The sequence below is a fragment of the Culex pipiens genome, chromosome 2, assembly GCF_016801865.2.
Source record: "Culex pipiens pallens isolate TS chromosome 2, TS_CPP_V2, whole genome shotgun sequence".
NCBI lineage: Eukaryota > Metazoa > Arthropoda > Insecta > Diptera > Culicidae > Culex > Culex pipiens.
The window spans coordinates 127,743,623-127,768,106 of NC_068938.1; the positions used below are offsets into that span (position 1 = coordinate 127,743,623).

Genomic DNA, 24,484 nt, shown 5'->3' on the forward strand with positions numbered 1-24,484 from the left:
CCTGAAATAAATATTAGTGAATCGTTTAATGGATTTTCGAAGCTCCAGAAGTAATCCTCAAGTTCGACAAATATGATAATAGTTCAAAATATATTGACGCCTCTCGCAATTTCTTCTGTTGGCCTCATGACAATTTCTTTTCCGTTCCATCCGAGGGAAACAACGCCGACAGCAGCATTTACAAAACTAATACTCTATCAACAGTTTGCTATTATACATGTTACTTATTGTAAAACTTTGCTCGCCCACGACTCAGACAGGCAACCAGCCGGCCTTCTCCTCATTCGCGGAAACCCAAATCAGGTGCTTAATCTACGCAATTCTACGCCCTCTACACCGGCGCCAGTATCTGAAAGTCCTCGAGGTCGTCCTGCCGCACGAGCCGCAGTGACCGCTCGTTGCTCAGGTGCAGCACGGAGTAGAACGCCAACGACTTGGAGATGTTCTCGCTCATCGTCTTGGACAGGATGTGAGGCAGCTCGCGGTAGATTTCCGAAAACCGAGCCTTGCCGGAATGTGCTTCACTGGCGGTGGTGGCGTCGCCTTCTTCGCTGGGGGTGGCTTGGGTCGCGCAGACCTGTTCGGTGATGAGCCGCCAGCAGCACGACTTGAGCTGCTTCATGTCCACCACTTTGGCCGTTTTCGCGTACGCAATGTTGATTTTGGCCACCTGAACAAAAAAGCCTCATTAAAATTTGATAAAACTTCACTTTTTGACTGATTCTCACCTTATCGGGCGCGCCCTGGAACTCGGTGGGTATAAAGTCGAGGCTGGTGTTGAGGGTGGTGCCGCCGCCCGAGACGGACGCGGGCCCGGCGAGGTCGTCGAAGGTGTGATGGTCGTCGGCGGCTGCGTCGCCGAATCCGCCCGCACCCTGGTGTTCCGCGACGTCGTCGCCGGCTTCGTTCTGCGGAAGAACGGTCCAAATATTGTGTTGATAATTATGAAAAGAAACACTTTCAAAACAATGCAAGGTGTTCGAAATGCATTCCGCAGCGTGAATTTTGTGGTCCTTTATCGAAAAATTTCAACATCACAAAATGCACTTCCCAAACACGGACGTGAAGAAGCAGATGATGTAATCCTAGCAAGTGAAGTACAAAGTCAAACCAACGACAGCTTGACTAAATAGCATAACAAAATTGCAAAATGTCTTGGAAATGTTGTCGCAATCAGACCAAAATTTATATTTGAAAGATTTAATGAAAAAAAAAATAACCTATGTGTCAACTGTCAAAATAATGAGTGTGTTTTGCTTATATCCTGTAGTATTTGATATTCACGTCGGTGTCAGGGAAGCACATATTTCGGGCGCAGAATCAATGCATTTTTAAATACTGCATACAGGGTGACCACTCAAATTCCATTTTCAAATTCCCGACTTTTTCCAGACTTTTCCAGAATGCTCAAAAAATAGGCATTTCTTATTTAATGAATGATCTCAAACAAAAACTGTCTATAAGAAAAGTCAATATTAACCACCAAAAAAAAATCTCAATGAATTAAAAAAAACCCAAATGTAAAATGGATTTTTTTTTGCAATTTCAATATTTTCTTTATGTTTTTAAAACGTAAAAATGTTTTTCAATTTTGGATTTTTTTCGATATTTAAGTTTTCCGCAAAATGAAAATCAAGCTTTATCTATGGTAGGTGATTTACCCATACTCACAAAAAAAAAGATCAAGGGCAACATTTGGAAAAAAAAACATATTTTAAACAACTTAATGAATTTAGTAAAACAATTACAAATATATACCCAAAAAAAAAACCATTGCCAAACTCAAGTTTAAATATTCAATTATCTGACAAAATGAAATAGAATCATAATTCTAAGCCGGCCATTAGGCTCTATTATTATATTAGTTTTTCATTAACTTTACCTCTTGTTTTATGAACAAAAATTAATAACGATCATTTCATTAATAAAAAAAGACTCCAATATTCATAAAGATTTTGAATGTCTTAATCAGCTTTTCCATACTCAAATATATTGAAATAGTGAAAAAAAAAATCAAATTTTCGCTCTACAGCATTTCCTTGGAGTTCTCGATGGCGAGATTCCTACTTGAAACTAGGTGTCCGAGAGCTTGATTGTTGAGGCAATTGCAAACCTCTTTTTACACCTTAGCTTCCATCCACCCCGGGATTCGAACTGACGACCTTTGGAATGTGAGTCCAAACGCCTACCAGCGACTCCACCGAGACAGGACCCAGGGAGCAGGGTTGATTGATATGCACGGTGTCGTGCTTGAATCATAGGAGACGGGTATCAAGTCGTCACCAAGCACGCATGTTTTTCAGTGCCTATGGTGATGCACGTCACTTTTTTCTTTTCTCGTGCTTACTTTTCTGGTAAGCACGTCACTTGACAAGCACATAACTGCACGTGTGCTTATTTCAAGCGGATTTTTTTGAAACTACAATAAATAAGGTTTGTAAAATAATAATTTTTAACATTAAAAAGCTCTTTTATGTTTTAGATTGAGAATAAAACACATAAATTAATGGAAAATTCGACGGCAAATCAAATCGACTTTACAATCTAGCCGGGAGTGTTATTTGCCGGTTCTGAGGCCTGTTGTTGGTTGCGATAATCCTGTCTTAAGTTGCCGGATGCAGTTTCCATCGCTGATTTGCGCGGATGGTTTCGTTTTTGAACTTCATGCCGGTTCCGGGTTTATGGATGACCAGCGGACTTTGCTAGTTCCAACAGGTAGGCGTCTTGGCTATTCGTCATAGCTCAGTGGCGGCCCCAGCACTTGCTTATGCAAGTAACCCTACTTTGAAGGTAAGGGCTGAGGGTGGTCGACCACTAAACTACGGGTTGTAGTCCTTTTACTGATTCATGCTACTTAGTCCGACAAATCAGTGGCAAGGTGGATGCTCTGTGACTGGCCTCTTGGTTCCAACGACGGCAAAGCGATAGCTTTTTTTTATAATCTGCGCTCTACAAATTTAACCGAAAACATGTTTCATGTTTTTGAAGTACTGGGGTTTTGAGAACCGTTTACTAATAAGGCCATTTTATCACACCAGTTTGAGCTTGGACCAACTCTCATCGAGTTCGTTGATTAAAAAGGATGTGGCTGTGTTTAAAACTGTAATTTAAATATAAGCACGCGCACTGCTCAGCAATTTGTCATGTGCAGAGCCAAATCAAAGTACACTTAGAAAATTCGTGTGTGTCTATTCATCAACCCTGCCAGGGAGACGACTCCTAAACCTGGACTGAGCTAACGACCTAACCTTTTTGGGTTAGTCCGGGGCCAACATTTACTTCCCGTCCGACGGAAGGCGTGATCAGACAAATCTCGTCTCAAAATTTGCCACCGGGACTATCTGAAATCGAACCCAGGCCGACTGGATTAGAGGCAATCACGCTTACCCCTACACCACGGTCCCGGCATAGTAAAATAGTGAAAAGAACCTTAAATTTAAAGTAAGTTACTAGAGTAGAAATGAGTGAATTCAATTTGAAAATTGTACAAAATATTACAAAATTATTAAAGAGTTAAAAAATAATTTTCAAACAAGTATGCTCACAATTCCCGACTTTTCCCGACTTTTTGACAAAAAATCATTAATTCCCGACTTTTTCCCGATTTTTGGCGGATTTTGGCGAATTTCCGACTTTTTCCCGACTTTCCCGATTTCCCGACTTGAGTGGCCACCCTGTGCATAATATTCCTAGTTCTCTCAAGTAAGACGTTTTCTCGCGCACATCCACGATAATTGCTGGTATGGTTTCCATCACAGTTGGCGCACTTAATGCCCACATTTGCTCTACCTTTTCCCCCAAATCCCCATTCCACTTACCATCACCCTGCTGCAGTAGTTCTGGTCCACCGGATTGCCGTAGTCGTACTCGTCGTCCACCGGTAGATCCGGCTCGGGCGCCGCATCAAAGTCCCGCACCTTCAAGCCCCGCGCGTACGCGTTCACGTCGAACCGGTTCCGCTCCAGGTGGTAATCCGTCGGCAGCTTCAGCTTCTTCGAGTCCCACTTTTTGCAGATCATACTCTTCTGGTGGGTGATGTTCTTGATCGTCGGCCGAAGCGGATTGTACGCCACAAACAGGTCCTCCTCGACGCTGATGATGTCGTCGATGACGTGCTCATCGAAGCGTTTTTTCTTCCGCGTCGTCGGTTTGCCTTTGGTGGCTTTGCCATCCGGACCGGCGGCGCCACCGCTTACGGTGCTGAAGCGCAGCGATGACGGGCCTTTCGAGCGCTTGAACTTCCAGTGGGACGGACCGGCCCAGAACTGGGAGATGTTGTCCAGGGCGCGGTAGGAATATTCCAGGTTGATCGAGGACGAATCGATCGGCCGCATGTCCTCGATGACGACGGTCTTGCGCTTGAGACCGCGGCAGTTTTGCAGAGCCAGATGATCCTCCTCGTTGAATTCGTCGTCGTTGTCGGCACCTCCGTCGCCCATGGCGTCCGCCGAAGCGTAATCGATGATGTACGCGTCTCCGACCGGAATCGGTTCCACCTCGGCATCAATGTCGAACTGAACTTCCAGGGCGGATCGGTTGTTCGGGTGCAGGTCGTCCTCGGCGTCACGAACCCGGGCGTCCTGAATATCCTTCAATTGGTTGGCAGCATCGTCATCGTCGTCATCTTCCGCGGGGGCGTCCGTAATTACGTACCCGGCCAGCATCGTGTGCAGCTTGTGCGATTGCCGGTTCACGTTGAACATCGTGGCCGTGGTCAGCTCGCAGTTGTCGTACGTCTCCTCCACCTCCAACTCCAACTCCGGAGCTTCCGAATCGTCCCAAAAGTTGTAGTCCATCCTCAGCAGCAACTCGGCGTCCCTCGTCGGAACAATGTTCTGCATCAACCGGCTCGAACTGTTCACATCCCCCACCACCGAGTTCAGCTTCGCAAAGAACGGATCCGTAAACGGGTTCGTGTCTAACGCCGCGTTGATCGTCTCCTTGTTCTTCGTGATCGTACTGACGTGCTTGCGGGCGCGCTTCTTCTTCACCTTCTCCTGTGTCGCTCCACCGGCACCCTCACCCCCACCCCCTCCAACCGTCGTGTCATTCTCCTTGTTCGCGCCACCATCCTCGTCGTCCTCATCCTCACCCCCGTCCCGGTTGTTGTCCATCGTGCGGGCCGACTGGCGCGTCAGCTCCGAGCACATCCGCATCACGTCCGTGTGGACCGAGTCGACGCGCAGGCCGTACACCTTCGTCGACGCTTCCAGCGTCGAACCGGCGACCTGGAAGTTGTGCAGCGAGCTCGAGTGGCGCGACATCAGCTTCGAGAAGGCGTCGATGATCGTCACCGACCACGCGTTGTCTTTGCTTAGTTTCTGCGGGGGGAGAGGGGGAATAGAATTAAAAGAAAATATAAAAATTGCTTTAACTTTTGACTTGTGATTGAATCTGAGTTTGGTTGGTTTCTCCACTAAGCGATTTAGATAACCGCTTCCCAGTCACGGACTTCAGATTTAAGTGCCTGAGATTAGTTTTTCTAAATTCTACATAGAGTTTTCAAAGGTAGTTTCAAAGGGTGTTTCACTTCAAGCACGTATAAAAAACTCATTTTTGCAACGTTGAGTTTACAAATGGAGATTAGAAAAAAAATCATGTTTAATCTCAGTAATTTCGTCCATCGCCATTGAAACGTATAAAAGTATGTCATGTCTATAAACGTCAAAAGGCACAGTGTACTAATATGCATTGAACTTAACAGATTTTTTTTAAATGTAGGTTGTTGAAAATCGTTTTTGCTTGATGAGTCCATCCTTGCCTTCGTCCATCGTGCCCAAGTTAGCCTTTGCGCTGGATCAGTATTTCCGCCATGAGGGTTAGCTCGTCATCACTCGAATCTTAATCGATGAATTCCATTTTCACTCTCACACGGATTAACTTTCTCAACAGATAACTGTTCGCCTGCACGGACAACTCGGAACTGTGCTTGACTAGAAGGTACGCACAGTAAACCACGCTGTTTCCATGACTACCGATCATCGTTGTTTCTATGCCTAGCGCGCCAAGATGGCATGCTTCGTGACCAGTCCACTAAAAATGTTAAGTTTAAAAACATAAAGTATGTCCCCCTTTTTGCCCGTTTTCATACGGTACTGCCAATGTTACTTCAACGTAACATTCCCTGGGGAAACCGGACCAATCTGAGTTGTGTCCAGTCAACCAAAGATTCTATTTGTGTTATTTTGAAACCAAATGAGCAGCTTTCTTTATCACCCCCGGTGGAGTTGGCAGATTATCAACGTTTTTTTATCAACGACCGGTGTGGGAAAGGTGAATTAAATGAAATAGAAGCGCCGTCGGTGAATAAAATAGTCACTCAGTTAGGAGCGCAGCAGAGGAGATGCTCTTAGTTCGTACTTTATTGATTTCATTTTTTTATGAGAACAAAAGAAAGTTTTTGAAAAAATAAATTAAACTCGTTTTGTGTTTAAGGGCTACAGTTTGTAGGTACTCGATGATCATCGTCATAGTTTCACTCAGAAAAATCGAAGCATGAAATTTGTATCATTTTCTTCCCACAATTTCTATAACCTAAAATGTGTGTTCAAAAATCCAAAAATACTCCAAAGTTATCAGATTTTCTGTTAACTAAGATGATGACGAAAATAGCAGCATTTAAGAATTTAATAGTTTTTCATTTTGTTAAAGATCCAGAATTTTAGAATTCTGCAATTCTTATCATATATCCCTCTACAACCCTCCCAACCCTTTAGGCGGGGTTTGATTTAAAAAATTGCCAAAAATCCACTTTTCTGCCAATTTTTGATCTTTAAAAAGAATTGGAAAGAAGTACTCTTAAAATTTTAGAAAATTTATGAGTAGCAAGTTTTATTTGTTTTAAGTGACATTGTGACCTAAACTAAAATTGTACCAGTCTTATTAAGTAAATACAAACAAACATTTTCTGAAAAAAATGAATTTTAAGAAAGCTAGTTTTTGCACTCAGCTAAAAAATCATGTTTTTTTTCTATTGCTGATTATATTTTTCTGAATAACTTGAAAGTAATTATATCTCTCTAAATTTATTTATTTATCAAAATTGCCATTCGCGTGAAATCGACGCCTAAGATTTTTCTTTACATAAAACCGAACAACGTTTAATTTTTTTCTCCCTTCAAAAATTCTGAGAGAAAATATATTAAGCCGTTGCAATTATTTTTCAATGTTTATATCGCCCCCCTCCTTCAAAATCGGCCCAAAAAATCAGACGGCAAAAAAACCCTTTTTACACAAACTTCAAAAGTTAAATGGAAACAGAAGTTATATCAACTGAAAACAATTTAAAATGCATTTTCCTGCATTAAAACCTATATTTAGCATGTTTGGTTTCGATTAAAAATATTATGAATTGTTGTGAAATTATAATGTACAGTTTTTGCGAAAAAAAAGTTTTCGTTAGTACTTACATTTTATTCAAAACTAGTGATTGCAAATAAAATGGACTGCTGTAAAATGTATTTTAAAACACTTTTTTCATTGAAATGTTAAATTTTATATTTTTTTGAGTTCATTGCCACCCCCTTTGACTTAGGTCAGAGCCGAGGGACATAAACTTCAAAAAATATTTGCAACGGTCTCTTTGCTGTTAATTATTATTATTATTTTTGTTTGTAAAAAAAATCTTGTTACTGTTTTTGCTTTTAAATTTGCACGGAATAAATAAAAAAAAGTTACTTAATCCACCTTTGGTGATTGTTGCCTTCCTCACATTTAGAGGGTAATGCTGTCCAAAATAGAAACACAAGGGCAGACCTTTCAGTGTTCTATCAACTTGATTCATTATTCATACCATCAGATTGGGTAGTCAGATCTTCATAATTCAGAGCACATATGTGTTTATAAATTTTGATAGGTTTGTCAGATCTGCAATCTAATGAACTCTTTGGAAAGGTCTTTTGATTACTTATCCATCGACAGGTCGCATGATAGATCCGGACAACGTTCTCATCGAAATATATGAGATCCGGTCTCTAAAAAGTTCATAAATAACACTTAAGTGCGCATAACTTTTGATAGGGTTGTCAGATCTTTTAACTTTTGAACTCATTGGAAAGGTCTTTCGAATACCTTTCTAAATGTATAACATGACGGGATTTCTTACAAAAACCACCCTTTTTACAATCTTCCGGACTTTTGCTACAATCGTTTTTTTAGCATAACTTTTGAAGTACTTAACTAAACTTTATAATTTTTGATAGTGACTTATGGGACCCAAAGACGGATCGAATGAGACCAATACGGTCCAAATCGGTTCAGCCAGTGCCGAGATTTGCTCAGAATGTGATTCTGAGTCGATAAGTAAACATGAAGGTGGGTCTAGGAGGTCAAATTAAGAATTTCGTTTTTCGAGTGATTTTATAGCCTTTCCTCAGTAAAGTGAGGAAGGCAAAAATATATCAAAAGAAATTGGTCAGTAGAGGGTTCAATCAACACTGTCCCAAATGCAAAACATCCCCCTTAATTTACTCACATTGTCCGAGTACAGCTGGAGGCACATTTTGATGTTTTCGTTGTCCTCGACGGTTGCCCCGCCGGACACAGAACTGTCGTCGAGGGACGCCGCCGAGCGCCGGTGTCTCCGCTCCGCCTCATCGTCGTTCACCTCCTGTTGGGGTGGAAGAAATGGGAGAAAGCAAAGAATAATCAAGAAATTCCCTTTTACCACCCAATTAGAACAGGATGCCATGCGCAAAATGATGCAAGCCAGAATCAAACTGGAAAACAAGGGGGGGACGATTCTACTCAAAGTAGGCCACGCCGGCGCTTACCTCGGTGGATACGGCCCGGGGCGTCCGGAAGAGTCGCGACGCGTCGGAACGCCGCAGCGGCGATTCTACCGCGGCAACTGGCGTCATGATTTCGCTTGCTTTTCTCCAGCCGCCAAAATCCGGAACTATTTCTTGTTGATTTCCGTACCAAGCGCTAATCCGGTTGGTTCGCACGTAATTTCACTAAATCTTTACTAATCCCGCCGCGCACTCACTAATCACTATCCCAACGATTTAATTTCCTCTCAATTCCGCGAAATTCGCCGCTAAAAACAAAACTTTTTGCTGGATGATTTGCGACGACGCGCTGCTTGTTTTTCGTGTCCACATTGAAGTTTGGGTTGACGGTCGAACGACGCAGCTGTCGATGTGTGCGTGTGTTTTTGTGTGGAAAACAAACGACGGTTACACTGAAACTGACAGCTGTTTGAAATTTTACCTGCCGAGAGGATCGGCGGCAGCGGGTCGCGCCCATCGGCGCGTGCTGCCTAGCGAGGGGCGCAAGCGTGAAAGTGGTGTTGTGCGGATTGCAGAGCGAAGGGCGAATTAAGAATCATAATTCACACTGATATAATTTGGCTCTTTTCAAATTTTAGTCCTAATATTAAATTTTGAAAACATATTTGAGTCATTCCTGGGTCAAGGCAGAAGTAGGCAGTTTTAGGCGATGATATAAATTCTGTAACATTCTTCAGAGTGAAAATACTCTTCAAACTCTTCAACAATATTGTTCTCTGAAAGAAGAACTAGGGAAATAGCATGTATTTCCGTCGGATACCTAATATTGACACATCAGCAAACGAGTTGAACAGGAAAAAAATGTTGAAAAAATCACTATTTTTCACAAATATGCATTGATGTTATGATCAAAACATTGAAAAATGTGGCAATTAACTTGTTAGAAAACTTTATTTGAACTTCAATAAAGAGACATTGCACGGTTGTGTCGAAAAAAATACAAATTTGTACATATTTTGAGAAAAACAATTAAATCAAACGTCGTTTTTCGGTGTGGTCCACTATAGGAAAACTGTTATTTTTATACCAAATTTCACCGATATTTGATGTTTTGATGCATGGTGTAGGTCTAATGATAGATATAATTAATAAAAGATGAATTTTGCTCACTTTTCTTCATAAACAAATATGTTTTGTTACAAAACAACAGCTTAAAACAACAAAAAACCTAACAGACATTTAAACACATTTATTTCCGTAAAGGATCAGAGAAAACGTTTCAAAAACTACTGTAAACATAGAAATTATTAAAAAAGTAATTTTGATGCATTTATTCATATTAATTACATATACAATTACAAATAGTTGACCGAAACAAAACAATAGATTTGTTTACAGTTACTGATAAAATCACGCGTGTTTATTTTCCAAATATGTTTTGTTATTAATTTATCATTTTAAAATATCATTTCAAACTTCAATTTTGATGTTTCAGTTAAGTACAATTAAATATAGTTTTGATTCGTTTTATTTTAGTAAAGTTACTTAAAATTACATTATTTCGACTTGCTAAAGTTAAATAATCAGTCCAAAAATGATTGGATAGCTAATTAAATCATAAAACATAAATGCAGTTTTGTTGTGAAAATGCTAGTGGCCTTAACAGATTTCAGATGTCGAACTCAAAACACTTATTTTGGTGCAAAGGACAATTCAATGTTAGTCAACATTGTGTTAAATTATGCTGAACAGGCCAATTAAAAGATTTGTACACAACAACATGCTTGAAATTGTGATTTTATTGAATTTTTCATCAAAAACCCTTCAGAGGGTCCACTATAGGAAAGGGGTCCACTAATGGATAACGTACCCTATCAAAAGCTTAGCAAAATTAATTGATTATATAGTGAATTATAGCTCCATACAAATTTTAACTGAAATTCAACGAAAAACTTACTGAAAATTTCCGTATTGCAGTCTACAGTAAATATTAAAGGAGGTATTAGCCTACAACGGTAAAAATCACGCTCAAAACAATTTCTGATCACTTTTTGTTATTTCTCTGCAAAAAAAAAGCTGACAAGACAACCTTTTTCGATGGATCAACTTAGTCCCCTTGGAACGAGCCGTCAAGTAAGGGAGCGTTCTTTTATTACGTAACGCAGTTGGGGGGGGGACGGGGGGGGGGGTCCGAGGTCGTGTTACGCTCCATACAATTTTTGACAAAGAACTTTGTCCTAAGGTTTCTATACGTGGTGTCAATCCAAAATTTTCGCGAAGCGAAAACGTTACGTGACGAATTCCCCTCTCGGCAAATTTCCCCTCTTTTTGGAGCACGCTGATTGGATGAACGAACATTTTCCAATCAGTCAATCGAGAGACGTGAGATTGATGTATCTAAAATAACCCCCACTCCACCTCATAATTTTCGGATCGTCGACGAGCCAACAAAACTCGGCTCGGTCGGTCCCGAAAATTCAGTGCTTTCTGATTAAGCTAGGTAGGATATTTTAATAATTCAAAAAAACAGCAGCCTGAAATGCGCGATGTAGACTTTAGAATTAGTTTAAAATTGCAGTTCACTTGAACACCATAATAACTAAGCTTGAAAAGCAGTTGTGCTGAATCCCTTACTCTGTAAACCCCTGGATTTTAAACCGACGAAATAAAACAAAATTTGATTTAATGCAAAAAAAAAATCCCGAAAATTCATTCTATTGCTGGACGTCGACGAGAAAACATCAGAAGCAGATGGCCTCGTGGCCCGGTAGCAGACGGCCTGGAGGTCCGGGAGCAGATAGCTTGGAGGCAAGGACCAGCTAAGACATGCCAGTCGCGGGAGTCGATCATTGGAACTGGCCACCACCTGGACTGGAGTGGCCGGAGGCCTCGCGGATGTTCCGATGGGGGGACATTTGCCGGACCGTAAGAGTTGGGGCAATATTAGTATCAAACTTTCTGGTTTTTGATACTGGACATGAAATTTGACATTTCGGCAGTAGTGGCCACAATCCGGAGTGGCCGGAGGCCCCGCGGATGTTCCGATGGGGGGACATTTGCCAAACCGTAAGAGTTGGGGCAATATGGGTATCAAACTTTATGGTTTTTGATACCGGACATGAAATTTGACATTTCGGCAGTAGTGGACACAATCCGGAGCGGCCGGAGGCCCCGCGGATGTTCCGATGGGGGGACATTTGCCGGACCGTAAGAGTTGGGGCAATATGGGTATCAAACTTTATGGTTTTTGATACCGGACATGAAATTTGACATTTCGGCAGTAGTGGACACAATCCGGAGCGGCCGGAGGCCCCGCGGATGTTCCGATGGGGGGACATTTGCCAAACCGTAAGAGTTGGGGCAATATGGGTATCAAACTTTATGGTTTTTGATACTGGACATGAAATTTGACATTTCGGCAGTAGTGGACACAATCCGGAGCGGCCGGAGGCCCCGCGGATGTTCCGATGGGGGGACATTTGCCAAACCGTAAGAGTTGGGGCAATATGGGTATCAAACTTTATGGTTTTTGATACTGGACATGAAATTTGACATTTCGGCAGCAGTGGCCACAATCCGGAGTGGCCGGAGGCCCCGCAGATGTTCCGATGGGGGGACATTTGCCGGACCGTAAGAGTTGGGGCAATATGGGTATCAAACTTTACGGTTTTCGATACCGGACATGAAATTTGACATTTCGGCAGTAGTGGCCACAATCCGGAGGGGCCGGAGGCCCCGCGGATGTTCCGATGGGGGGACATTTGCCAAACTGTAAGAGTTGGGGCAATATGGGTATCAAACTTTATGGTTTTTGATACTGGACATGAAATTTGACATTTCGGCAGTAGTGGCCACAATCCGGAGTGGCCGGAGGCCCCGCGGATGTTCCGATGGGGGGACATTTGCCAAACTGTAAGAGTTGGGGCAATATGGGTATCAAACTTTACGGTTTTCGATACCGGACATGAAATTTGACATTTCGGCAGTAGTGGCCACAATCCGGAGGGGCCGGAGGCCCCGCGGATGTTCCGATGGGGGGACATTTGCCAAACTGTAAGAGTTGGGGCAATATGGGTATCAAACTTTATGGTTTTTGATACTGGACATGAAATTTGACATTTCGGCAGTAGTGGCCACAATCCGGAGTGGCCGGAGGCCCCGCGGATGTTCCGATGGGGGGACATTTGCCAAACTGTAAGAGTTGGGGCAATATGGGTATCAAACTTTATGGTTTTTGATACTGGACATGAAATTTGACATTTCGGCAGTAGTGGCCACAATCCGGAGTGGCCGGAGGCCCCGCAGATGTTCCGATGGGGGGACATTTGCCGGACCGTTAGAGTTGGGGCAATATGGGTATCAAACTTTACGGTTTTCGATACCGGACATGAAATTTGACATTTCGGCAGTAGTGGCCACAATCCGGAGGGGCCGGAGGCCCCGCGGATGTTCCGATGGGGGAACATTTGCCAAACTGTAAGAGTTGGGGCAATATGGGTATCAAACTTTATGGTTTTTGATACTGGATATGAAATTTGACATTGCGGCAGTAGTGGCCACAATCCGGAGTGGCCGGAGGCCCCGCGGATGTTCCGATGGGGGGACATTTGCCGGACCGTAAGAGTTGGGGTAATATGGGTATCAAACTTTATGGTTTTTGATACCGGACATGAAATTTGACATTTCGGCAGTAGTGGCCATAATCCGGAGTGGCCGGAGGCCCCGCGGATGTTCCGATGGGGGGACATTTGCCAAACCGTAAGAGTTGGGGCAATATGGGTATCAAACTTTATGGTTTTTGATACCGGACATGAAATTTGACATTTCGGCAGTAGTGGCCACAATCCGGAGTGGCCGGAGGCCCCGCGGATGTTCCGATGGGGGGGACATTTGCCGGACCGTAAGAGTTGGGGCAATATGGGTATCAAACTTTACGGTTTTCGATACCGGACATGAAATTTGACATTTCGGCAGTAGTGGCCATAATCCGGAGTGGCCGGAGGCCCCGCGGATGTTCCGATGGGGGGACATTTGCCAAACCGTAAGAGTTGGGGCAATATGGGTATCAAACTTTATGGTTTTTGATACCGGACATGAAATTTGACATTTCGGCAGTAGTGGCCACAATCCGGAGGGGCCGGAGGCCCCGCGGATGTTCCGATGGGGGGACATTTGCCAAACTGTAAGAGTTGGGGCAATATGGGTATCAAACTTTATGGTTTTTGATACTGGACATGAAATTTGACATTTCGGCAGTAGTGGCCATATGGGTAATATGGGTATCAAACTTTATGGTTTTTGATACTGGATATGAAATTTGACATTGCGGCAGTAGTGGCCACAATCCGGAGTGGCCGGAGGCCCCGCGGATGTTCCGATGGGGGGACATTTGCCGGACCGTAAGAGTTGGGGCAATATGGGTATCAAACTTTATGTTTTTTTATACTGGACATGAAATTTGACATTGCGGCAGTAGTGGCCACAATCCGGAGTTTTTGATACTGGACATGAAATTTGACATTTCAGCAGTAGTGGCCACAATCCGGAGTGGCCGGAGGCCCCGCGGATGTTCCGATGGGGTGACATTTGCCAAACCGTAAGAGTTGGGGCAATATGGGTATCAAACTTTATGATTTTTGATAATGGACATAAAAAGTTGCATTTGGCCATTATCTGAAATTAAGCAGTTAAAATATATTGCTTATTAGGCAGGAAGTAATAAATAGATTACTGCGATGCACATTTTTTTGTGCCACTGCGAAAATCTGTTTCTGGAAATTTACAATAACTATCTCGTAATCATTAAGAGCCCTGTAAAGGGTTGTTTTTAATGTCTGCTGTTCAAATTTCCTTTACTGCCGCCGATTGCTTGCAACAACCTTGCAAAAACATTCCCGCATCTTGGTAACTTTCGAGTGGTGAAGGAAAGTAAATTGATTTCACTTCGATTTCTATATCAGCTCCACTTGCAATTTCCGTTCCCTTAGTTCGATAGGACGGTTATTATAAGGGGGGAATTTGGACCGGACATTCTAATCGAAAATTTCAACAATCATCTTGCAAAGTTCTTTGTCATACTGGTCATGTGTAACATAACCACCTGTACCTTTTTTAAATTTGTTTGGAAATTTTGTTACGAAGGGGGGGGGGGGGGGGGGTTAAAATCCGATTTTTTGCGTTACGTAATAAAATAACGCTCCCTTTAGACCTTTCCTGGCAAGAGGGACCGCTAGTTTAATTTTTCAAAATTGATTTAAAAATTCATTTTGAACTCTTTGTTGTCGTACAAAGGGTCATTGTACTCAGAAATATATGTTTTATCGTTGTGAACAATAAAATTTGCAATTTAAGCTTAACCTTAGGTTCCAATTGGTATGTTCGTTCCATCGAACATATTTTTTTAAGCAACCATGGAACTCGCATGAAACTGAAAAAAAAAATCAAGCTAGCGCTAGAGTTTTAGTTCCAAGATAGCGGCAAAACTCGTGCAGAACTAACGTGGCTGATTTTCACTATTTAAACAACAAATTTTGCAAAACTTTTTGTAGAACCTTGCTTGCTCACTTCCTATTGAGCTATTTATCACTCGATTTCAGTTGAAAACGCTTCTAATGAGCTGTAATTGAATGTCAAAGTGCTGATATGGCAACATAAGAGGCACGCTGGAATTAGATGCTTTTCCACTAGCCCTCAATCGAACGTACCATAGGACAAACACATAAACAAACTCGCACTTTTTCGTGTTTGACAGATTGCCAAAGACGCAAACCTGACAGGCTGACGTTTCTGCAGACAAATTCAGGCAAACTGTCAAACTGTCAAAAAGTTTGATTTTGTTTGTTTGTTTGTTTGTCATAGTCTAATGTCTCCTTAACCGAATACAAACTCAGAATTTGGTATAACCAATCGAAAATAAATTTAAAAAATCAATCTAATAAAAAATTAACACAACAATTTTTTTTATTTCCTAAAATCTTGTATCACGTGATTTTTCTGAATCGGCACAAAGACAAATGTTGAAACATGACAAAAACTTTTTGAAAATTGATTTTAACAATCAATAAGCCCTTTGCAAAAAAAAAAAAATCAAGATAAACCCCTTAAATACTCTAAAGTGATGTAAAGTTTTTTTAAATAATATTGAGAAAATGCATTTGCTAATTTATTAGGCAATCAACCATACAAATTCGACTAAGATGGGCGTTGCTGTGTCCAATTTTCCCGGGAAACGGGAAAAATATTTCTTGAATTCCGGGAACCGGAAATTTTTTAAAACAATCTTTGTTTTTATTATATTTTTATGTTTTTAAGCTTCAAATTTTGAATAAGCTCGATAATTCTAAATGGCGATTACCCTCACTTCAACCTAAACAAGGACAGCAGCTTTTAATAGCTTAATAGAAATAAAAATAAACCATAGTTTTTGATCCAATTTCAAAAAAAAAATTTGAAGCCGTCTACAATAAAACCAATTAAATGATATCAGTCAATGTAAAATTTGAGGTCAGTTTAAAATTTTATGTTTTTTTTATAAAATATATTTTACATATTATCTTTAAGTCACTAACGCCAACTGGGAAAAAATCAGAACTACAGTTTTAATAGGTACAGGAGATTTTAAAGCAATTAAAATTTAATAATTTGAAAATATTGAAAGTGCTAGGCATTTTGCAGATCTGTAAACATTTTTTTTATTAATTTTCCCTGATATGCTAAATTAATTTTGATGTTTGACGAATACAAATTCAAATGCTTTGAAATTCTTATCGATTACTAAGTATTCAACTGTTCCTCTATTTCCATAACCAAATCTGAATTTCCAGACCAAAATTTGATTTTTTTTAAAGAAATTCGAAAATGTTGATTATTAGATTTCAAACACTCGAGAAAAAAACAATATGAAGAGTTTTCGTGGAACAAAAAGTCTCGGAAACATATGATAAAATTTTGGGTTATCAATTATTTAAATATCTAACTGATTTGAAACATGATAAGTTCGAGTTACTTAAAATCGTGTTTTGTTAAATTGTATTTTTTTTATAAAATCTGACTCTATTAATCCTGTATGTTCTTTTCTTCTCATGAATGTCCCCGTCGGCGCCATCATCATCATCACGAGGCTCACCAAGCACCCTCTCGAGTGTGTAATCGTGTTAATGAAGTTGTTTTACTGTCTCACTTTGGCCCGAGTTCCACATCCGGCCTTCCAACGACCCCCGGGGGAACATGGGCCACTCAACTCGTTCTATTTCCGTTACCAAGAGGCCTTTGACACTAGCCTCTTTTTTAAGTGCGCCGCTAGTTCTCCAGGATGATCATCAACCTTGAAATTAATAAAAAAAGGCTTTCATTATTCCACTCCATAAAGCCGGTTAGTGCCACGTTGGGCGTCCGAGTTTTCCTCCGGAGCGTGTAAATAGAGTCGGATCCAACGGTAAAAAAAAGCATAGCTAGTATATTCAAGTTTAGTCCCGCGAGGCTCGTTCAAAATGCACCCCAAAGTGCAATAAGAGGGAGGGAAAAAAGTGTGCGCGCGAGCTTTTGGTGGGGGAGCTTTTTTTGTTGCGCCCATTTCGTGGAGGCAGGAAAAGCGCAATGGGAAACTAAAATTGTATGCAGCTTGAGCTAAATGGCCGGACGTGGAGCTGGGAGGTAAAAAAATAATGGTTATGCAGCAGAAAATTAGCCATGTGAATTCAAAATCACACGTTGGAAAATCGCTTTGCATGGTTATTTTGGAAGCACTTTAAGATAAATGCGAATTAGTGGGCTTTAATTCTATTTGCTAAAAAATATGAATTTCTGAATTCTTAGTTATTTGCTTACTAGATATATTTATTAAAATTTAAAATAACTAATAAATAATTTTCTGTTTCTCTTTTTTCTTACAGGTAAATCCCGAGTATAAATTTCATTAAAAAACATTTCAGTGGTAAGACTTTAATTTTCTACAAAAACATCATAAAGCATTTCCAGCCAACTTTTTTCACACTTGCAACCTTAACCTCTGCCCTGCTCAAACAATGAGTGGGAGGGAAAAAAGGAGATGTATAATTCATTTCCACTCGGCAGCCCGAAGAAATTCAATTGTAGCTCTCTCTGTGTAAGGCGATTATTAGTACGCTCCGCTCGGCCGGAATAATCTGATATCTTTGCAGCCAACGACAACCCACGACGACGCCTCGAACAAAATTGCATGTGCAGAAACTACGGCGACGCCATTTTAACGGACTTGCTTGAAATGATTGAATTTTGCATTTTTTCTAGGTTGTTTAATCCTAAGGATTACTGTGAAATCATTTGGAAAGGAACACTCAGTTTTGACAAAAATAATTTTTGAATTGTTTTAAAGCTTATAAAAAATAAATTCAATGAAATCATATGAAATCTAATGAAATCTAATGAAATCTAATGAAATCTAATGAAATCTAATGAAATGAAAAGAAATGTAACGAAATCTAACAAAATCTAAAAAAAAATAAAAAAAGTCTGAAGAAATCCAATGAATCATAAATAAATTTGTTACACTTCATGCAACCTACTATAGTATATATGGAGTTGTTTCCCCCTTTTTGCAAACAACAAGTACACTCTTGCTCACTTTACCGAACAAAATTTAATTCAATTACGGTTCACAACTTCGTTTGAAAACTGCGTAACAGATTCCGTGCCAAGACATAAGCAGTCAATCTATACCTATCTTTGAAATCTACTCACAAGACTCCAAACGATCCTTGGCGCCCCAAGTCTTCCTTCAGTGAGGTCGCGCCGAGATTTGTTGCATGGCTGGCGGGGTGGCGCGTGACTTAGATTTACGACGGATTAATTTTATGAGCTTTTCGAGCAGAAGATTCGCTGGACTGTGTGGACGATGATGGTGCTGGATGCATTACTTCAAGTGTTTCAATTGGCAGTTGGAGGAGGATTATACCATCAGCAGCAGCAGCATCAGGCGCCGAAATGATTGCAGCAGAAATACAGGGTGTCGTACGGTACTTAAGGAGAGGCTATAAATCTGTTGAACGCGGCTCATCCGAAGGATTGTTTGATGGGGGAGGGTGGGACAAATCAGAGTGTGATTTTGATGCGTTCGAGGGGATCTGGCTGGCAATCTGGTGATGTGCGTTTTATTGATGTAATGTGTTAATTTACTTTGCAATTTTGTTTATTGCTTTGCTTATCATGAAAGATAATATAATCTCTTGAGTTCAGATCACACTCACAGATCACGCTCGTGCATTCTTGGATTAATTGGGTCCTTAAATGAAGCATAAATTGCTGATATTATTGTTCACACAGATAAAGCTTATTTTTCTTAGTACAATTACTTATTGCACGATGCCAAGGGATTTAAAATTAATTTTAAATTCATTAAAAAAATAACTTCGCGGCCCATTTCGACAGACAGCTTCCTACTTGGCAGCTTGTTTCAAGGCGACCATAGTTGATCCATCTTAAAATGTTGTCTTGTCATTTTTTTGCATTAAGGCCGTTGCAAATATTTTTTAAAGTTTATGTCACCCCCCCTTTCAAAATTGGTAAAAAATCAGGGGTCAAAACAACATTTTTTCCAAAAAACTGGAAAGTTTCATTGGAAGTAGTTGTTTTTAACTTTTAAAGTAGTTAAATATATTTTGAACTTTTGATGGAATTCCAATGTACATCACTGCAAAATCTTTTTATTTCGCAGAAATAAAATTTTCGTCAATACTTAGAAATTTTGGAAACTTATAATCGCAAAACAACTGGACAGATGTGTAATGCATTTTAAAACACTTTTTTCATTCAAATGTTGAAACCGTGGCCTGTAATTTATTTTTTTTACTTTTCTATTTTTTGCCCCTCCTCCCCCTTTTCCCTTTAGTCAGAGTCAAGGGACATAAACTTCAAAAAATATTTGCAACGGCCTAAAATGAAAATCGTCTTTTTACCGCTATACACAAACAATCACATAAGGCTTTCTAGGCCCAATGAAAAAATAGATAATTTAACCCAAAAATTACGAACTTTTCATCACAGTGTCCTGATGCAAACAATGATCGAGCTCGAGCATCCACCGCCCTGCAAAATATGTTGACTGGCATATAGGGCGGTCAGTAAAAAAACAGCTAGAAGTCGCCTGACAAAAAACTAGAAAGAGATAGGAAATCTGATGCAAACAAACGTCCAGCTGTAATGTAAACATACTTTAGGACCCTTTTGAGTTAAGAACGCCATTTTGAAATTCACAGATGCCAAGCATCATATTCTTGATCATATTTCAATTCTAAGATATTCGACGAAAACCTTGAAAACTCTGTGCGATTTTTCTTGAACTTGATACTGTTTTGATTCACTTTTTCATTCTTTTTCAAAAATTTACATTATGTGTAGTGAAAAATAAATATTCGGAAACACAGTTAGGGACCAGAAAAGATGTTTATCTATTTTGCATAACAAATGAGCATTAAAAATACTTTGGATTTATTTTACGTAATTTTTGATAAAGTGTTTTTTATTCTTCGTTTTTGACCTTTTTTTACTTTTAGAAGTCACGTTTTACATAAATTTTGGACCAATCAATGCAAGCTGAGATGCATTTGAAAGAAAAACAAAGGGCCGACTGTAACCTGGCGCTTTATATTTGGCTTGTGCCTTTTCGAGCTATTTAGGTTTCAAATTTGCATCTTTTTTACCTTAAAAAAACTTCAACTTTTGACCCTGAGGTCCAAATAAACTTGTCAAAAAAAATTGTTTCTCAGAGTTCAAAAAGTGCACCGAATATCACTTTTCTCTAAAACTAAACACTGCTTTATTAAAAAAAAACTGTTTTTTGAATTAATTTACAACCAAACCAAAAGTTCCCCCTTTCTATTTGAAACATCTTCTTTTTTCACAAGCTTTTCCTAAGCACCGCTCCATTTGTCCCGGCAAATTAAAGTCGCTCCACTGTCGGGGTGCAGCAAACAGTCAAATGGAGTGTTAATTAAATTAGAGATGCAAATTAAAATTATCTCCACTTTTATTTACACACGCACACAACACCGGGTGGTGCACCTGCACCACCAGCAGTTGGTTTTGGCTTCATTTTACCCTGACTGTTCTGGTACATTCTAAATTCAAAGATTTTTGGACGATTTTTTTTTCGAATGATGTTTTAAATTTTATAAGTTTGAAAAATACACTCAACCCCCGGTGGTTGGTTACTATTTCGTTTGACACTTTTTAGTTTGTACCCCGTTGGTTTGTCAAACTAAAAAGTGACGAACTGTCACTTTTTACTCGGCGCTCACGCACACTATCAAAACCAACGTTTGGTAATGTGTGTGAACTTGGTGTAAAAGGGATGTCAAACTAAAAAGTGACTCCATTCGTTTGACAACAGTTGGTGTTAAACCATCGGGGTTTCAGTGTAGAACTTTTTATCTTCAAAATTCAAATTTTGTAATAGAGTTTTTTATCTGTTTGTCTGTGTAATACTAGTGGTCCTGTACAACACTGTCGATACCATGGCGGAGGTACGTTTTTCCTGCACTAGCAGCCATAGTTTTCCCGGGTATAACTAAATTAAGACAGAATTTCCACTCCCCTTTTCCTATCCTGGTGGAGAGCATCTTCTAAAGTATTAATTCGCTCTTTTTTGTTTGGCTCTGTGCACGAACTTTCCTCCACCCTGAAAGGCCAATCCAGGAGCAAGTTTATTTAAACTTGGGAAGTTGGTCAGGGTGCGGAAATTGGTTTGCGTTTTAAAAATTTAAACATCTTGGCGGAAGCTCAGAATTATGACGATATTTACGAGTTTGAGTTGGCCCAATTTTTTAACAATCAGACCATGTTATTTCCGTTTTTTTTCCTTAAAACAAAAAAAAAATACGCCGCCCTCCCATGAAAATCAAGCTAATTTGCGTTTCACCATTTCCGGTTTCCCCCTTTTTTCAGCTCAATTTACAAGTTCGCCCTCGTTTACGAAATCAAAGCTTTATCAAAATCAATAAATTACTTCGAATCTGATAACAAGCCCCAGAAAAAAGAGAGAGAACAAAAAAAACAAACGAGTTCCCGGTTTCTGAAGCAGGATTGTGAAATTATTTCCGCTTGAATTTTCGCGCGTTTTTCCAGTCTGCTGGAAGAGTAGGGTGGGGTAAATAAGTGGCCTGCCAGGAGAGGAATTTTCCGCCGCAATCGATGCGTGAAGGGCTCTGGTAATCGAAATTGTTCCGCGGGCTCTCGGAACTGGTCTGGTGTGTGCTTGGAATGTAAAAAAAAGCAATGAATTTACAACCGATTTGCTCATTTGTTGTATTGGCAATTTGGCAATTTGGGTTTGCCAAGGGGAGCAAGGGAGGAAGGGGATATCACTAAATGGTGATTAAGCTTGGTTTTGGGAAGAGATCTATTAAATCAGTTAAACAAATGTCTTGTTTCGAATGTGACAACGTTGATTTTGTGATTCGTTTTGCTCGTAAATACCTAGCTACTTTCGGTTCAAAAAAAAGTTTTTAATTCTGAAATTCTTTTGCCATTTTTTTTTTCAAATAAACCCATCCCCCTTCTCAAGCAAGGACATCCCTTTTTGAATCAACATCGGTTACCAACCAGCGGTGATGACATTTAATTTTCGAACGGTTTCCCCCCATTAATTCCCGAGCTAAATCCGGCACCATGTCGTGCGTTCCGGGTACAAAATAACACAATTTACCCTTGAACCAAATGTTGGAATGTTGGCAAAATCAAAAGACTCGCAAACCCCCACTCCATATGGGGACATTAACGGGATTTCGAACGCCCCTTGTTTTTAACAGAGTTGTGATTAAGGGGTTAGATAGTGTTAACAATTAAAAAATCTCACCAAAACAAAATGTTAATCTCCGGAGCGATTGCTACGGTATGTCCACGAATCCTTCCTACCCTGTAGATTCTGTGAAAATTTCACATTTCACACTTAATGTGATTTTTTCACGAAATCATCCCTCCCGCTAATGCAACGCATTAGGGCTGGCCTACTGTATCTTTTGAAAGAATTTTGTGATTGGTTTGGTGTCTTCGGCAAAGTTGTAGTTATTGATAAAAACTATTTAGGAAAAATATGGTACATGGAAAAAATGCCGATTTTTTGATTCACTTTTTTCTCAAAAAATCTATTTCCCAAATCCATAATTTTTGATTTTTTTAAATATGATTTAGGGGACAAAAAACGCAACTTTTGAGCCATAGAAAATGGACTAAAATTTTGTCGATGATTTAGGCAGTTGCAAATATTTTTTGAAGTTTATGGTATTGTACGATCAGTACCTTGCTGGACTCGGTCGTTGGAAACGACCGTCAACTCAACAACCGACGAAATAGGCGGCGGGCCAGATGCGGGCATAAAAATGTCAAAACCTCTCCTCTCTCACTTCGTCTAACCATCCAGCAGCAGCTTTGTTGACAAACAAACGGAGCACGCGGTCGCGTGATGGCGGCATCAAGCCAGAATTAGGGGTGATCAGGTGGTTAAAAATGAAACTTTTTTCAAGAAAAATATTTTTTTCCGACTGAATAAAAAATTTGCGAGCATGTTCAAACAATTATTCCTAATGACGGAGAAGTGATTACAAATTAAAAATTTAATCCATATTTTTTCTATAACTTGAACTTTTTCACTCCAATTAAGAACCCCTAGGTCTATCCACGACCGTTTCCAATGACCGTGAGAAGATGCCAGAAAATCCTGCTACCAACTTAATCCACAATAGGGTGCAAATAAATAAAAAACATAAAAAACAGATCACAAAATAAAGTGGAAAATGAATTTTCCGAAAATTGGTGAAGTTTTGGAGCTCTGGTGTCTTCAAAGAGTTGTTGCAAATTAAAAGGGGTAACTTTTGGTTTGGTTGAAAATTAGGGTGGTTCACGATTAGGGTGAATCAGGAATATTTTTGGGATTTTTTTTTCGTAGTTGGGCTCGCTAATTCAAGCAACTTTGTCCAAGACACCAAAATTTTATCTCGTAGTCTACGCCTTCTATGACCAAATTCATAGAAAGACTCTGAGCAAACCTTCAAAAATCAGTTTTTTGAACGTGTCAATTCAGGGTTAAGTTTTAGAGAAAAGTGATGATCGAAGCACTTTAAAAGCTTTAAAAAATGAACATTTTTTATTTTTTTACATCTCAATTTGGACTTAAGGGTCAAAAGTTACGGCCATTTCAAGGTAAAAATGGTGCAAATTTAAAATTTAAATATCTCGAAAAGGCGCAAGCCAAATATCAAGCACCAGGTTGCATTCAAAAGAAGAGATCTAGCACTACAAACGCTGAAAAAATCTCAGGGGTGTGTTTCTTTAAACTCCAGATATCTTGATTTGAAAAAATCTGATTTTCAAGGGAAAACCACATGATAAAACCTTAAATTCTAAAATCGTCCAAATATATCTTTTCCATGTAATTTTGTCGGCTGACTTGTCTAAAAATAAAAATGTTCGTTTTTTAGAGCTCTAAAAGTGCCTGGATTGCTACGTTCAAAAATTTATTTTTGAAGGTGTGCTCAGATGCTTTCTCTTAATTTGGTTGAAGGCGTAGATAAAATTTTGGTGTCTTCTAAAAAGTTGCTTGGATTAGCGAGCCCAACAACTTTTTAGAAGACGAAAATAATCCCAAAAATATTTCTGAAAAGTTAGATTTTCTAAATCACCCTCATCGTGAACCACCCTAATATTGAACCAAGCCAAAAGTTGCCCCTTTTCATTTGCAACAACTCTTTAGAAGACACCAAAGCTCCAAAACTTTAATTTTTTTA

At 39.9% G+C, this 24,484-nt stretch overlaps 2 protein-coding genes across 2 annotated transcripts in view; one reads left to right on the forward strand and one right to left on the reverse strand.

Annotated features, from left to right (window-relative positions):
- Window positions 1-24,484, forward strand: part of LOC120412525 (uncharacterized) — a 788,684-nt gene that overhangs the window by 418,209 nt on the left and 345,991 nt on the right. The gene's annotated exons all lie outside the window — the stretch shown is intronic.
- LOC120412526 (condensin complex subunit 2) lies at window positions 72-9,001 on the reverse strand. The gene is made up of 5 exons (XM_039573023.2): window positions 8,772-9,001; window positions 8,474-8,608; window positions 3,819-5,321; window positions 729-908; window positions 72-670 (listed from the first exon to the last, which is right to left on the reverse strand). The coding sequence occupies exons 1-5, from the start codon at window positions 8,856-8,858 to the stop codon at window positions 332-334; spliced, it is 2,244 nt and encodes a 747-aa protein (XP_039428957.1). The 5' UTR covers window positions 8,859-9,001; the 3' UTR covers window positions 72-331.